A 14,843-nucleotide genomic window follows, 5' to 3' on the forward strand; every position below is an offset into this window, starting at 1 on the left:
TATCCACGTAATGCCCAGTTATTGCGTCGAAAAATAGACGTCGATTCTTGGAATTAATTCATACGTAGTAGACGGATTTCATTTGAGCTAAACCGAGTAGGTATTACTTAGGTATTTATTTTAAATCTGATGACATGTGAAACATATGCAATTTTATTTGTAACCATTTTTGAACAAGTTTAGTTATAATGTAACATACTCAAGATGTTCATGTTATTGTACAAATATAATGTGGATAAAAATATGATTTTTATTACTAACAAACGCGTGAGTGGTAAGAAACAGAGTGATATTCGTATGTAATTGGAAATTACTAAGTTATCTTTATTGTTACTGTATAATTAAACCAAATAAGGTTTTTGTCTCGTTAGTAGTAAAAGGCGGCATCGTCAAACAGCGGTCTTGACATCACTACGAGAACCGGCAACACTGGGAGCAGCATTATGACGTCTGTCATCTAGAGATCGGTTTTTTGCGCGTGATCGGCTGCGCGTATTACCTAAGTCCAAAACTCTGATTATTATTGTGATTCCCTAATAAATATTGTTTAAAATGGTGCTCTGGTGTTTTTACCCTTACAGCTTCAGAAGTGCGATAGTGGATTCCCGCCTACTACGATATAATTTGTCGAAATTGACATTACGAAATTTACCGCGCGTAGTCCTTCCTTATTTCATTGTTCTGATCGTTAATCTGATTGTAATGAGTAAATGCACCAACACCACTCATCAGTTAGGGATTTAAATATACAAAGTCCAAGATTGGTGTCAAAATCATACCTACAAGAATAGCCTACAAAACTAACCTGTGCCGGCTATTGGCTGGCGTATCGTACCTTTGCCGTGTGTTTTGTGTGTTTTGTGTTTGATTTCAGAGACCTATTTCAGTTTATGTACATCAATGATCATGACTGTCAAAAATAAAACATATTGACAGTGTAATAAAGCTGCTGGCATGTATGTATTACAATATTCACAGCAGAAGATCACAAGACATAAGCTGACAGATACCATTAGGTACAATTGAATTTTGATATTGGTATGAATGAAATAAATCCTTGGGATTATAGAGTAACTCAGGTAAAAGTTAACTCAGGTAAGAAGTCTGTCGATCCAACACCTAACAGTGCTCCGGGGCCATAGTGGTAAATATTCACTGCCTCACTTATATGTTGTGTTATTTTGGTAATTCATGTGCTTTCAGATACATAACATAATGTGATTAAGTATGTCTACATGACATATTAACAAAATGCTATGAACATTTTCTAAAGTTTGTGTTGTGGTGAAATTTACATTCAAGTAAAAGCATATAAAACAAGTTTGGTAATGTAAATTTAGCCTTGTTTGATGCTATATGTATGGTGGTATTATGTTTTCATGATTAACAATGAGTGCTATTTAATACTTTATCCTTTCAGTCAAATTAAAATAGATTTCATGGTTTCAAAAACACTGGAATATTGGTTACAACAACAATAAGGAGAAATTACTTGTTGTTTCATATGTGTGTGTGTATGATATTACACATGCTTATTGCAACTGACATAATGCTTTGTTGGTGTGTTTTTGGTTTGTGTAATTTCCAGAAATTTGACAGCAATGATTCTTGAATTGAACGACCATACCGTCGTTGAAGACACTAGAGTGGCTATCGGGTCAGGCCTCTATAATGAACCCGGATGGACATGGCTAATATTTCAAAATTAGTTGGTTATGGATGCCAGGTATATTATGTCCTAGTGCTCATAATTCATATATGGAGAAAATATGTTGATAAGTGGCTAATCTCCGATGTCATGGAAAATGAGGTATTTATTTAGAAATAAAATGTTTGTTCATGTTGTACATGTATACTAACGGTCAGTATGTGTTACATTGACTGTGTGTGGTTGGTAAAATGTGCTTTGTGAATAAGCGAAAGGTGACATTTATTTCAAGCTGGTTAGTAGTGTCTGTGACAAATGTAGTCACTCCATGTTTCTGGAGCCTCCTCGGACTGAATATTTTAAAAGACAGTTCATTTCACATATAACCTCCTGCATCTTTGCAATTAACATTAAGCTGCAGACATACTGATAAATAAGGCAGTAAATCATTTGAGATGTTGAGAAAATTTCTGTCTGTACATATTATTGATTGGTTCTATGTATGAAAAATCTTATGAATGTTTATACAAATTAATTGCATACAGCTTATAGTATGTTGTGGTTGTTGTTTTGTTCATTGGGATGTTGGTTAAAGTTTGCATTGCAAATATTTTTCACAAAATGTCATGTTATAAAATGAACCAAAGACATATATTTAAACAGACTTACCAAACTAATGAAAGTTTTATTGGCATGACATTGTCAAGTGTTTGAGTTATTGACAATGATAATCATTTGTGTTCTAACAGTATGTTTCAGATGCATTTCATTATAACAAAACTTTATTACTGATGAAGTTTGATGAATTTCCAAGGTTAAAATCTTGTCAAAGAGATGGACATATTGAACAAGATATTTACTGAGCTGAGTATGACACTGGTAAAGCAGGTTGTTGCTAATGGTAAGCGAGGTAAATACTTTCAGGAGTCAATATGGATATTGACGGTCTACATGATACATGTCTTTTACATACAAGTGCGACTGGACTCTAAACGTTCCAGTCCGATAAGTGTTTTATGGGTGAATATTAAACGAAGGTAAATAGCTTGGTTAAAGCTTTCCAAATAACTATTTTAACCCATTCACTGCTAATGAACATTGACCGAAGAATATCATGTCATGAGCTACTGTTTGAAGTTATTGACGGTTTTCGTCTGAACTTGTAGTGTGTTATGGTACCGTTTGCATTAATAAACAGTACACTTTTATTACTTCTGGGTTTCATAAATCAGAAGTTATAAATAATAATATGTTTCACAAATTTTGTGGGTTCACTAAGTATGTATTTCATTGTTTTGAAAAATGCATAAATTGTGGTTTATTATGTTATGAACTCATTTATCTTACAATGTGTGCTTGCATGGCATTTAACAAAATTATTTAGTTTTGTGCAGGTATAAGTTAACCTGGATGATGATGTGTTGAGTTATCTACACATAAAATGCACATGCACAGCTGGAGAAAATCAACCATGTGTGTCTTGGGATTGGAAGCTTTATGGTTTAAGCATATGTGCCATGATTTGACTGATTGATCATTATCAATATACACTTCATGGTGGTTGAAAAATACAATTTGTGAAACCTCGATAAGTCGAACCTGGGTAAGAGAGGAACCTCGATAACATGAACTTCTGTTCAGGCTCTACTGTAGTTCAATGTTAGTATAGTAAGAGTGTTGCCTTTATTTAGGGGCACGGAAGAGGCAAGCCAAGTTGCACATGATCATTTACAATTGGTTGCATAGTAGCAACTGCTTATTATTTTATATTTCCCATGTTAAGGGCAAATGCTGTTATTTCAGGTACCGTTTTCAGATTAAGAACTGACTACGAGTATATTCTCAGATTAGGAACTGAGATATAATTTTATGAGACACTCGGATTGAGAACTGAGTGATTATTTTATTTATATTACTTACTCTCGAGTTTGGAATCGAGTTGTGATTTTGTTTTATCCCAGATTTAGAACTGGGTTACTGTTGTCATACTTATGTGTTTTGTTAACAGGTTTGGCGACTAAAATAAACACATTGTGCTTGATTAATTTTATTAGACACTCGGATTGAGAACTGAGTGATTATTTTATTTATATTACTTACTCTCGAGTTTGGAATCGAGTTGTGATTTTGTTTTATCCCAGATTTAGAACTGGGTTACTGTTGTCATACTTATGTGTTTTGCTAACGGGTTTGCCGACTAAAATAAACACATTGTGCTTGATTAATTTTATTAGACACTCGGATTGAGAACTGAGTGATTATTTTATTTATATTACTTACTCTCTTCAATGTCTGCTATAGAGCTTTAATTATTATGTGCTCTTTAAGAAGGGCTGTTACTTTAGTCTTGGCAAGGGATGCTATCCTTAATAGGCTACTTCCTGGCGCCGGTAATCGCAACAGAGGCTTTAAGGAGCGGCCTGTTGCTTGTCACTATCCTTGAGAGGGTGGTTGTTGCTGATATTTGCAGTGTAGGCTTTAAGAAGCGGACCATTGCATGTGATATAAGACTATCCTTCAGAGGATGGTTGTTACAGGTATTTGCAGTGTAGGCCTTAAGAGGCGGACCATTGCATGTGATATAAGACTATCCTTCAGAGGATGGTTGTTACTGGTATTTGCAGTGTAGGCCTTAAGAGGCGGACCATTGCATGTGATATAAGACTTTCCTTAAGAGGATCGTTGTTACTGGTATTTGCAGTGTAGGTTTTAAGAGGCGGACCATTGCATGAGATATAGACTATCCTTGGGAGGATGGTTGTTACTGGTATTTGCAGTGTAGGCTTTAAGAGGCGGACCATTGCATGTGATATAAGAGTATCCTTAAGAGGATGGTTGTTTACTGGTATTTGCAGTGTAGGCTTTAAGAGGCGGACCATTGCATGTGATATAAGACTATCCTTAAGAGGATGGTTGTTTACTGGTATTTGCAGTGTAGGCTTTAAGAGGCGGACCATTGCATGTCATATAAGACTATCTTAAAGAGGATGGTTGTTACTGGTGTTTGCAGTGTAGGCTTTAAGAGGCGGACCATTGCATGTCATATAAGACTATCTTTAAGAGGATGGTTGTTACTGGTGTTTGCAGTGTAGGCCTTAAGAGGTGGACCATTGCATGTGATATAAGACTATCCTTAAGAGGATGGTTGTTACTGGTATTTGCTGCAATGCAGGCCTTAAAAGGCGGACCGTTGCATGTGAGCTTAGATTATCCTTAATAGGCTAATTTTGTTACTGGTATATCTGCAGTGCAGGCCTTAAGAGGCGGACCATTGCATGTGATACAAGACTATCTTTAACAGGCTAGTTTGTTCCTGGTATCTGCAGTGCAGGCTTTAAGAGGCAGACCATTGCATGTGATATGATATTATCCTTAAGAGGACCATTATTTCTACTACCGATAAATGTTTTATCTATATCGTATCGTACTATTTGTTGTTGACCTTGAGAGGTTGGCTTGAGACCTTGTTTACAAAAGGATATTTTAATGACCTTAAGACTGATGATCTCAAGGTTACCTTGAAAGGGTTGCTTGCACTTATACCTTCTAGGGATCGCTGGCGAAGTACCGGATCCAGTAGAGTTGGAGGGAGTGCCTGTTCAAAATACCCAGTTGGAGCGAGTGCGTGCACCGGGCTCCGTGACAACCTTATCGTGAAGGGCTAACTTCTACGGTCGTTGCGCCTACAAGGGCAGTGGTGTCCTAGCCTAGGCAGCTCCGCACATGCATGAGACGGGTCCCATGTTAGCCTCTCACGAGTTGTACGCATTTTTGTGCGTGCATGCGAGGGAGTCTTACATCCTACAACGGAGAAGCCAATTGTGAGTTTGTTCCAAGTCTTTGCTTTTAAAACGACACAAATAGTCATTGTTACGTTAAGCGGTCAGTATGAACGCACCGCTCAATGGAAGGTTTGGGTTAGCTGCATGGGTATACATGCTAGAAACTTATCAAAATCTAATAAATCCTTCAAAGTTATATGACGTTATTCACAAGAAAATAATTTATGTTAGATGGTGTTACAAAAAAGGGGGTGGTTTATCTACCTGCCGCTAGATGTCACGCTCATCGCAATATTTTATTATTTTGCATAATTAATTAATTGGTATTTATATCCTCTTGGTGTCATATGCACGTGAATTAAGCCTTTTGTGTATTTCAAGCAAGTGCTGAGCATACTTGCATATCCTAACACCTCTCATACCACGGAGTAGATACCTAAGTTTAAGTTACCTATCAACTACCTAGCTTGCAAATACATAAAGGAGCCTCGTCTGCCAACAAACCACTCTGTGGTTTGGCAGAAGAATATATGTAATTAGTTATAAGAAAGATCTCTGAATAAACGTTTTATTTATTTATTTATTTTATTTATTTGGTACCTAGCCTGGTCATGCTTTCTTACATTTGGTTCAGTCGGCTTAAGCCCTTACTCCAATTCGACTGAAATAGAACTAAATATCTTGGTGTAAGTTGACAATAACGAAATAGACCGTTTCAACGGAACTCGAGTCGAATTATTCAAAAGGACCAAGGCTTGTATATCGGCTGAGCGTAAAAGGTGCTTGTTCAATTCGCAGAATATTGAACTGGTGGAGGCTACATCCACCTGGTGAAGACCCAGCTTGCTGCGACTGCGTTGGCTGTGGCAGACTTCAGTGGCTGCACTGATGACAGTGACCTGCGGGGCGCTGGTCGGGTCAGGTGATGGCCGAGCTAAAAGGCGGCATCGTCAAACAGCGGTCTTGACATCACTACGAGAACCGGCAACACTGGGAGCAGCATTATGACGTCTGTCATCTAGAGATCGGTTTTTTGCGCGTGATCGGCTGCGCGTATTACCTAAGTCCAAAACTCTGATTATTATTGTGATTCCCTAATAAATATTGTTTAAAATGGTGCTCTGGTGTTTTTACCCTTACAGTAGGTATTGTTGTCCGAATGTAACTGTACTGTATATATTATATGAGCTTTTCTTACAATACGTACGATGTATTTATCGCTTTTTGTTCCTCCACCACGCTCTTTGCCAATAGTAATCATGTTTTAAGTACCTATTAACTAGACCGTCATTATTTTATTTATGTGAAAAGCATTATCAGACTGTGATATTAAATTATTTGGATAGCTCAAGATGAACATAAATGACGTTTAAAAGATTTTTAACAATTCGACGTAAATATCGGTACAAAATAAAATGGACACAACGAATAATACGAAAGCACTATTATAGATTTTGTGACATTGTATGTAAGGTAATCAAACTATTGTTAATAAAAATTAATTTAAGAGAATCTAGGCAGGATTGCAACTTCGCAAAGTGGATTTACCTACACATTTTTAAGATGCCAATGTTATATGAAATATTTTTATAAACAAATAATGTATTGACAAATTAAACCCGAACAATACTAAATAAATATTTTTTTACGATTAAAATTTTATTTTGATACCTATCATATTGAGTATTTTGTGTGTTTCGTGTTTTGGCCCGAAGATAATCATACACATATATATAGTCAGAAGATAGGCTACTAGGTTATTTCAGCAATCGTCCTGGTGTCTGGGTATCAATATTTGCTAGTTTACATTTAACTCGGTCAAATTGACAAAGAGTCGAAAGTTATTGTGATCTTTGTGCTACGTGTAGGGCTGTAGGGTGCTATTAGAGTTAAACCAAGATACGTCTGCAACCATTTTGATAGCACACGCTGTGCAAGTGTTATTTACACGTCATAATTAAATAGATGTTTGACTTTTAAAATAACATTTATACTGCGTGGGCTATCGAAATCGTTGCAGGCCTTTCTTGGTCTAACTCTAGTCAGGAGGTTAACGTGAAACATTTTTTTATTGTCTTCTAATAAATTAATAAATCATTGTGAAATCATGTGTTATGTTTTATTTTATATTTTTATTACAATGAATAAAACTTTCTTTAAATTTGAAGTAAATTATATGTACCTCGAGAAATTAACACATTTACAACTAATCGAGTAATCGTATAAAAACTGAATTTCCGAATGCTTGCTAATCTTCATACCCTGAATGTGACCAATTTAATATAACATGATTATCACGTATAGGTGAACCAGGATCTATTGAGGGTGCGCCATGTTGCGGAATTTCACTGGAACTAATTTTTTCATACTACACTGAATTGTCACCCTATACATGAGAATAACAGCGCCCTCTTGACAATTATCATATATTACTGGTCAGGCTATATAATAAATAATGAGCCAAAAATCACAGATTCGAAGCAGGGGGTGGGTAATGTTATTATAGCTGGTCAAGCAGATCTTGTTAGTAGAAAAGGCGGCAAATTTATATTGTCCCATACAAAATTTGAATTTCGCGCCTTTTTCTACTGACAAGATTTACTTGACCATCTATACCTACTGATTGTAAAGGAATTTGGGCATTAACGACGCAGTTACAATTCCCCATTATCGAAGATCGACAATGTGGTAGGTAGGTATGGGTAAGTGACTCTCATATGTATGTATTATTTGTAACGTCGGTGGCAAACAAGCACACGGCCCGCATGATGGCGATCGCAGAAGCCTATAATTGCTTATCATAAACTAGCGACTCGCCCCGGCTTCGCACGGGTTAACAAATTATACATAACCCTTCCTCTTGAATCACTGTATCTATTTTAAAAAAACCGCATCAAAATCCGTTGCGTAGTTTTAAAGATCTAAGCATACGTATGTACAGACAGACAGTGGGAACAAAATGCATTATAATAGCAAAATACTTAAATAACTTAGTATACAATTTGACGTTTAAAATAACAATTGCAGTATTTGCTTTGCAGTCTGTAACTACTATCAAAATCGCTGCAGAGTTATTTTGGTCTGGCTCTCTGACTGTAAGCCCTTTACAAATATACATAAAAACCTAGAGCTATTTAACTCATAGTGAAAGCATTAAGAAGTATTAGCAGGAGTTACAGAAAAACCGGCCAAGTGCGAGTCGGACTCGCGCACGGAGGGTTCCGCACCATCAACAAAAAATAGAGCAAAACAAGCAAAAAAACGGTCACCCATCCAAGTACTGACCCCGCCCGACGTTGCTTAACTTCGGTCAAAAATCACGTTTGTTGTATGGGAGCCCCACTTAAATCTTTATTTTATTCTGTTTTTAGTATTTGTTGTTATAGCGGCAACAGAAATACATCATCTATGAAAATTTCAACTGTCTAGCTATCACGGTTCGTGAGATACAGCCTGGTGACATACGGACAGCGGAGTCTTAGTAATAGGGTCCCGTTTTTACCCTTTGGGTACGGAGCCCTAAAAATGGAAAAATGTTACTAAACCTAATTTGACATTAAAAAATACATACTTATTATACGTTCTTTGTTCACTATTCACTAACTTATTATTATTCCGAATGAGAAACTATCGATATGTACGAGACCTTGATAGATAGTACAACACTAACCAAACTCGTACTGACAAAAGTGAGAAAGTGACGGTGACGGTGACGGACGGGATCGAAATAAAGAAAAAAACAACATTACAACTTTCGACACGAGAGAATCTACTCTGTTGTTTACATTCCGAAAACTATTGCTAATTCTACTAAATAGCAGTCATCTGATTCATATTATTTGTTTCAGTTTTGTTTTTAAGATTTGTTGTGTACTTGTGGTCCGGTTAACGTAGCGTAGCAGGTACAAACGGTTACACATATTACATAAAAACACAGTTTCATCTCGTAATCTTCGCAGAATTATGGTAATTTTAATCAATGGTTAGAAAGTGATGCTCGCGTGTGATATAACCGAGTTGAAAGGTGAAATTAAATGCTAGGTGGATAACCTTGCTTGGATGCAGTCGAGTAGGCGCAGTGATCATAGAAAGTTTAATTTCAGTTTCGCTTTAGATTCACATCTCAGTGCTCGTGTTAGTGTTAAAAAAAAAACCATGAGCTTTATTGTCAACTCAGCAGTGTGCTTGTCTGTGATGCCGGACTGTAAGATGTTTATACAAGTTTTGGCAATCATCATTAGATTAATGTTTATCACATTCTTGTTATGATTCATTTGTCTTATGCTTTAATTACTACTAATGAGGTCTAGACTCGTTTTCTATTGCATTATTCAATTGTTCGTGGAAACAACCCACAGTCAAGTTCACCTTGACAGAGCAATCTAGAACACATACTTTTTTTTTTATTGTCTTTGTTTAAAAAAAGAATGGCTGAAAAACCTAAAATAATTTTAAAAACTTCAGGTGAGCACAGACCTTTGGCAAGAAGGATGTCAGCTCCGGGTTTAACTTCGGAGGCCCAGTTGCGGTACCTCCTGCAGTGGTTTGGAGAGTTCAGTGAGCTGCAGCGGGAGGACTTCCTGCCGGTGCTGGCTGCGGCGTCAGGAGGCAAGGCGGACCAGCTTGCCGCCACACTTGCAGCCTTGTCTTGTGAGGATAAGCCTGTCAGCTTGTTTCAATGCAGAGTAAGTTGATTTATCTGTGCTATAATTATATAAATTAATCACATTTGAAAGAGATTCGTGACCATAATATTTATTAAAATCTTGTATATTCTACATATTTTTTTTTAATAAAAAATATAGTTGTAGAGCTTTATTATCAACCTTTTTAAAGAACAAGGCATTAACACATTCACTGCCAGGAACCCACCTGGTGGGCGCTCGTGAACTTTGCTCAGATGTTTTATACGCAGCTATAGACGACCGGTTTCTGGGGTAGTGCGCCGTTTTTGTCTGGTAGTGAATGTGTTAAAACACTTGTGTGATCCTTTTAAGAATCTCACTTTGTTCGCGTCTTAAACCCACACTATTTTACAAAATCATTATGCAATCAAAATAACATTAATTAATATTATTTCACAGATAAAGTTATTCAACGAATGGTATCCCACTTGGACTGGAGACGAAAAAGACAGACTACTTTCCGGAGTCACAGAAATGGACCCGGACTTTGGTAAGAAGCTACAGGAATTTATAACTAACGGACCTAAGACGAACGGTGATCTCAACGGAACCAATGAAGAACATTCTCCGACTGAAGAGAAAGCTGAGGAAGTACAGAATGAAGAAGCTGAGGAACATGAAGTTATTGAGGAACAGGAGGAACCAGCTATACCACAGGATGCTAATATTGGTTTGGAGATAACAGCTGCCTCTTAACAAAAAAAAATAGTCTTGATACTGATAGATGAGTGAAGGTCAAATAACAATTTTACGGTACTGGGTTAATCAACTTTTTCTTGTCACACGTTGCTATGGTTACGGTCTCCTGAGTCACTCTTAAAATTCTAGGTTTTTCGTACTTAAATGAACCAAACATGCTTTTTATGGTAGTTATAAGACCGTTCCATAATGGGACATCTACTGAGCATGTTAGTAGGACATGGTACAGCAGTTCTAACAATCTATGCTACTATTGTCTCTCGCTGATGGGACAGAATAACAACAAGAAATAGTTGATTGACCCTAGAGTCTGGCTAATGAAAGTTGAGCCTGAGATAACGCGGGAATTTCAATAAAAACCGCACCTGGCAATAAAATTACTATGAAATTAAATGACAGCTTGAAACTGACAGCTTATTTGATAGGAAAAAAAGTTGCCATATAAAAAGTTTTAAATAAATCTCAGGCTCAACTTTCATTAGCCAGACTCTACTAATTAATACAGGTACAAATGACCTCCAATGAAATCTTAATCGTTATAGAGACTGTTTGTGTTGGGGGGTCTGCCATCTCACCTGAATTGAAAGTGAAAACAAATATTACTTACTTACAATTCATGCTTCTAAGCAGGTGCTGCCCCCTACCCCCTACACTTCACGCTGGCTCTATTTCGCATATAGAGTCTGTCATCTAGTGGCTTAAATCTAAAAAACCGGCCAAGTGCGAGTCGGACTCGCGCACGGAGGGTTCCGCACCATCAACAAAAAATAGAGCAAAACAAGCAAAAAAACGGTCACCCATCCAAGTACTGACCCCGCCCGACTTTGCTTAACTTCGGTCAAAAATCACGTTTGTTGTATGGGAGCCCCACTTAAATCTTTATTTTATTCTGTTTTTAGTATTTGTTGTTATAGCGGCAACAAAAATACATCATCTGTGAAAATTTCAACTGTCTAGCTATCACGGTTCGTGAGATACAGCCTGGTGACGGACGGACGGACGGACGGACAGCGGAGTCTTAGTTATAGGGTCCCGTTTTTACCCTTTGGGTACGGAACCCTAAAAATGGAAACTTGACATAACGGTTCGCGCCAATGTGTAGGGGGCTTCAGTTCATGCACGCTTCCTATTAAATGGAACAACTCGCTTTTGTGTCCTATTTTAAAACGAAACATCAATTTTAACTGTCAATTTTGTATAGTGGGCCATAAATATTTTCTAGGTAATTATCAGGGGTCGGACAAAAAGTGCGGATGACGTCAAACCACTTATAGGATGATTTCAAATAGTATTTTTGATTTTCATAAACAATTATCACTTATCATTTATCAACCTCTTTATTAAACGATATCGCCACTTGAAATGAGTAAGTACGTTTTTGACTGACACATTGTCAATCAGATGAACAATAAATTGACTTCGTTATTGTTTAGCTATTGTATCTTCACGATTATATTTAGCTAAAATGTATATTTACTAATGTATAAGAAAACGCTCTAAAATGTCATCTGTACTCGAATATTGTGGCAATTTTCCGTTTTTGGAGGTACGTGACAAACACGTATACTGCTCTTGCTGTAATCAAGATATACCAACGAAGAAATTTATTTTATTCACTACATCACCCTACCACCTGTATTATTAATTCCATGGATTTATTTACGATTATTTTGTTACTTCATTAATACTACTTTGTTACTACATGTCACACGGAAGTTTAAATACAAACTCAAACATCATCCTGTGTGCAAGATTACGTCATTTTTACGTCATCGGCACTTTTTGTCCGACCCCTGGTAATTATTTTTCTGGCCCTAAACTCATCTCTCAGTAGGTAGCCTGCTTAATCTTATTATTATATCACTGGAGCATCTATAAACAGTAATTTTAATCACCTACTAATTAAAACAGGCATTTATCTCAAATGTCTGTTAGTGGATTATTTAACACATTCACTGCCAGTGACCGCCTCACTGACATGCTTGACCGCCGCCACACATGAGGCGGGGACCAACGGGAATTATTTATATGAAAACACCTATTCCAACCTGTGCCCGTCAGGGACAAATGGGAACACACCATTCATTTTGTATTGGAAATGAGGCGCTACGCACTGAAAGTGTTAAACATATTGAGTTTCTTAGTAATGTTATGGACAATCATTCAAGTGAATCTCTTCATGCAGCTAGAATAGATTAGTTTTGTTATAATCATGTCTCTGCCTTTCTGACTTATTGTTCTACGAGGGGTGTTCAAAATATTCTCGGTATGAGAATGAAAACAAACAAGTACGAAAAGTTTGATATTTTTATTTTTCAATATACTCCCCCCCTATGTTCATACACTTAAAAGATCGATCAATTATTTTTTTTAATCCCTCGTAAAAATATTTTTTATCTTTCGTGTAAAAATGCTCCTCCACTGCCGCCTTCAATGCTTCATCGTCAGAAAATTTATTTCCACGCAGATCCTTTTTAAGATTGGGGAGCAAAAAGAAGTCGCTGGGGGCTAAGTCCGGACTATACGGTGGGTGAGTAACAGTTTTAAACCCACATTCAACAATAGCTGCCTTGGCAATATGAGCAGTATGGACGGGGGCGTTGTCATGCAGAAGCAGAATACCTTTGGTTAACTTTCCTCGCCTCTTTTCTTTAATTACATCCTTTAATTGACGTAGAATGTTAGCGTAGTACTGTCCTGTGATATTTACACCTTTTTCTTTATAATCGATTAGTAATACTCCTTCACAATCCCAAAATATCGTGGCCATGACCTTGCCAGCTGAAGGGATGACCTTGAACTTCTTGGGATGAGCTGAACCCTTAATGTGCCACTGCATGGACTCTTGTTTACTCTCTGGGTCATAATGATGAACCCAGGTTTCATCTCCAGTAACTATTCTTTGCAGCACCTCATCAGGATTTTCACCGCACAGGTCAATAAAATCGGAACAACAAGCTACACGCATGTCTTTTTGAAGCCGAGTCAGCATTCGCGGAACCCATCTTGCACTTACTTTTGACATATTAAGATGGTCATGTATAATATCATGTACGGTACCAATAGAGAGATTGGTCACTTGTGCTATAGATTTTACCTTCACTCGACCATCTTCCAATATAAGTTTTTCCACTTTATCAATATTTTCTTGTGAAGTAGCTACTACAGGCCGGCCAGGTCTAGGGTCATCTTCAATACTCACCCTTCCGCGTTTAAACTCGCTTGACCACTTTTGAATGGTAGATAAAGAAGGAGCAGACTCACGGTAAACACAATCCATTTCCTCTTTTATGGTTTTTTGATTTTTACCCTGTTTTGTCAAGAATTTTATCACGCATCGATGTTCTAATTTAGTTAACATTGTCAATTCGCACATGATGTTCATGTTTGTTCAGCAATTGCAGAAAAACAAAAGACTATCTCGGTTCGAATTATACTTTTTTTTAATGTCAATGAATAAACCTTAGCGGCCAGTAACGAAAGAAATTTTAGAAGAGGTCGTAAGATATCAATACCGAGAATATTTTGAACGCCCCTCGTATCATCTCTTAAATTTAATAGGATTTTTTCACACTGTATCCTAATAGTGTCTTGATTTATAGCCGGTCAAACAAGTTTGTCAGTAGAAAAAGGCGCAAAATTCAAATTTTCTACGACGATACAACTTCGCGCCTACATTTTTTAAATATGCCGTTCTTTTCTACTGACGGAAATGGCTTGACAGATTATATATACTTTATTTAAATCATATTTACTCCTCAAATATTTATACATTCCATTGGATTGCATTCCATTAAAACTTTATAGATTTAAGTATGAAAGTTAACTATGAATCTCAACATTTTATAACTTTGTACTTTCACTTTCTTTTTTACAACATTTATATTATAAACATACACTAACAATATATTGTAGGTAAGTTAACTTGTGTTATTAGTGGGACAAAGTTCTTGAGGCCAACCTAAATATCTGTTTAGTACAAACATATATTATGTGCCAAGGGTTTATCAGTATTTAAAATATATTATA

General features: G+C 36.8%; 1 protein-coding gene across 1 annotated transcript; it reads left to right on the top strand.

The window, feature by feature from the left end:
- Nucleotides 1–9,492: 9,492 nt before the first annotated feature.
- Nucleotides 9,493–10,826, top strand: LOC134656139 (uncharacterized protein C14orf119). The gene is made up of 3 exons (XM_063511660.1): nucleotides 9,493–9,634; nucleotides 9,895–10,115; nucleotides 10,515–10,826. The coding sequence occupies exons 1-3, from the start codon at nucleotides 9,586–9,588 to the stop codon at nucleotides 10,809–10,811; spliced, it is 567 nt and encodes a 188-aa protein (XP_063367730.1). The 5' UTR covers nucleotides 9,493–9,585; the 3' UTR covers nucleotides 10,812–10,826.
- The last annotated feature ends 4,017 nt before the right edge of the window (nucleotides 10,827–14,843 follow it).

The sequence above is a fragment of the Cydia amplana genome, chromosome 17 (genome assembly GCF_948474715.1).
Source record: "Cydia amplana chromosome 17, ilCydAmpl1.1, whole genome shotgun sequence".
NCBI classification, from domain to species: Eukaryota; Metazoa; Arthropoda; class Insecta; order Lepidoptera; family Tortricidae; genus Cydia; species Cydia amplana.

Coding starts and splice junctions, on each gene's coding strand:
- LOC134656139 (XM_063511660.1), top strand. CDS start 9,586: ATGAGCTTTATTGTCAACTCAGCAGTGTGCTTGTCTGTGATGCCGGAC. Junction 9,635..9,894: donor CTTGTCTGTGATGCCGGACT/GTAAGATGTTTA, acceptor TAAAAACTTCAG/GTGAGCACAGACCTTTGGCA. Junction 10,116..10,514: donor TCAGCTTGTTTCAATGCAGA/GTAAGTTGATTT, acceptor ATTATTTCACAG/ATAAAGTTATTCAACGAATG.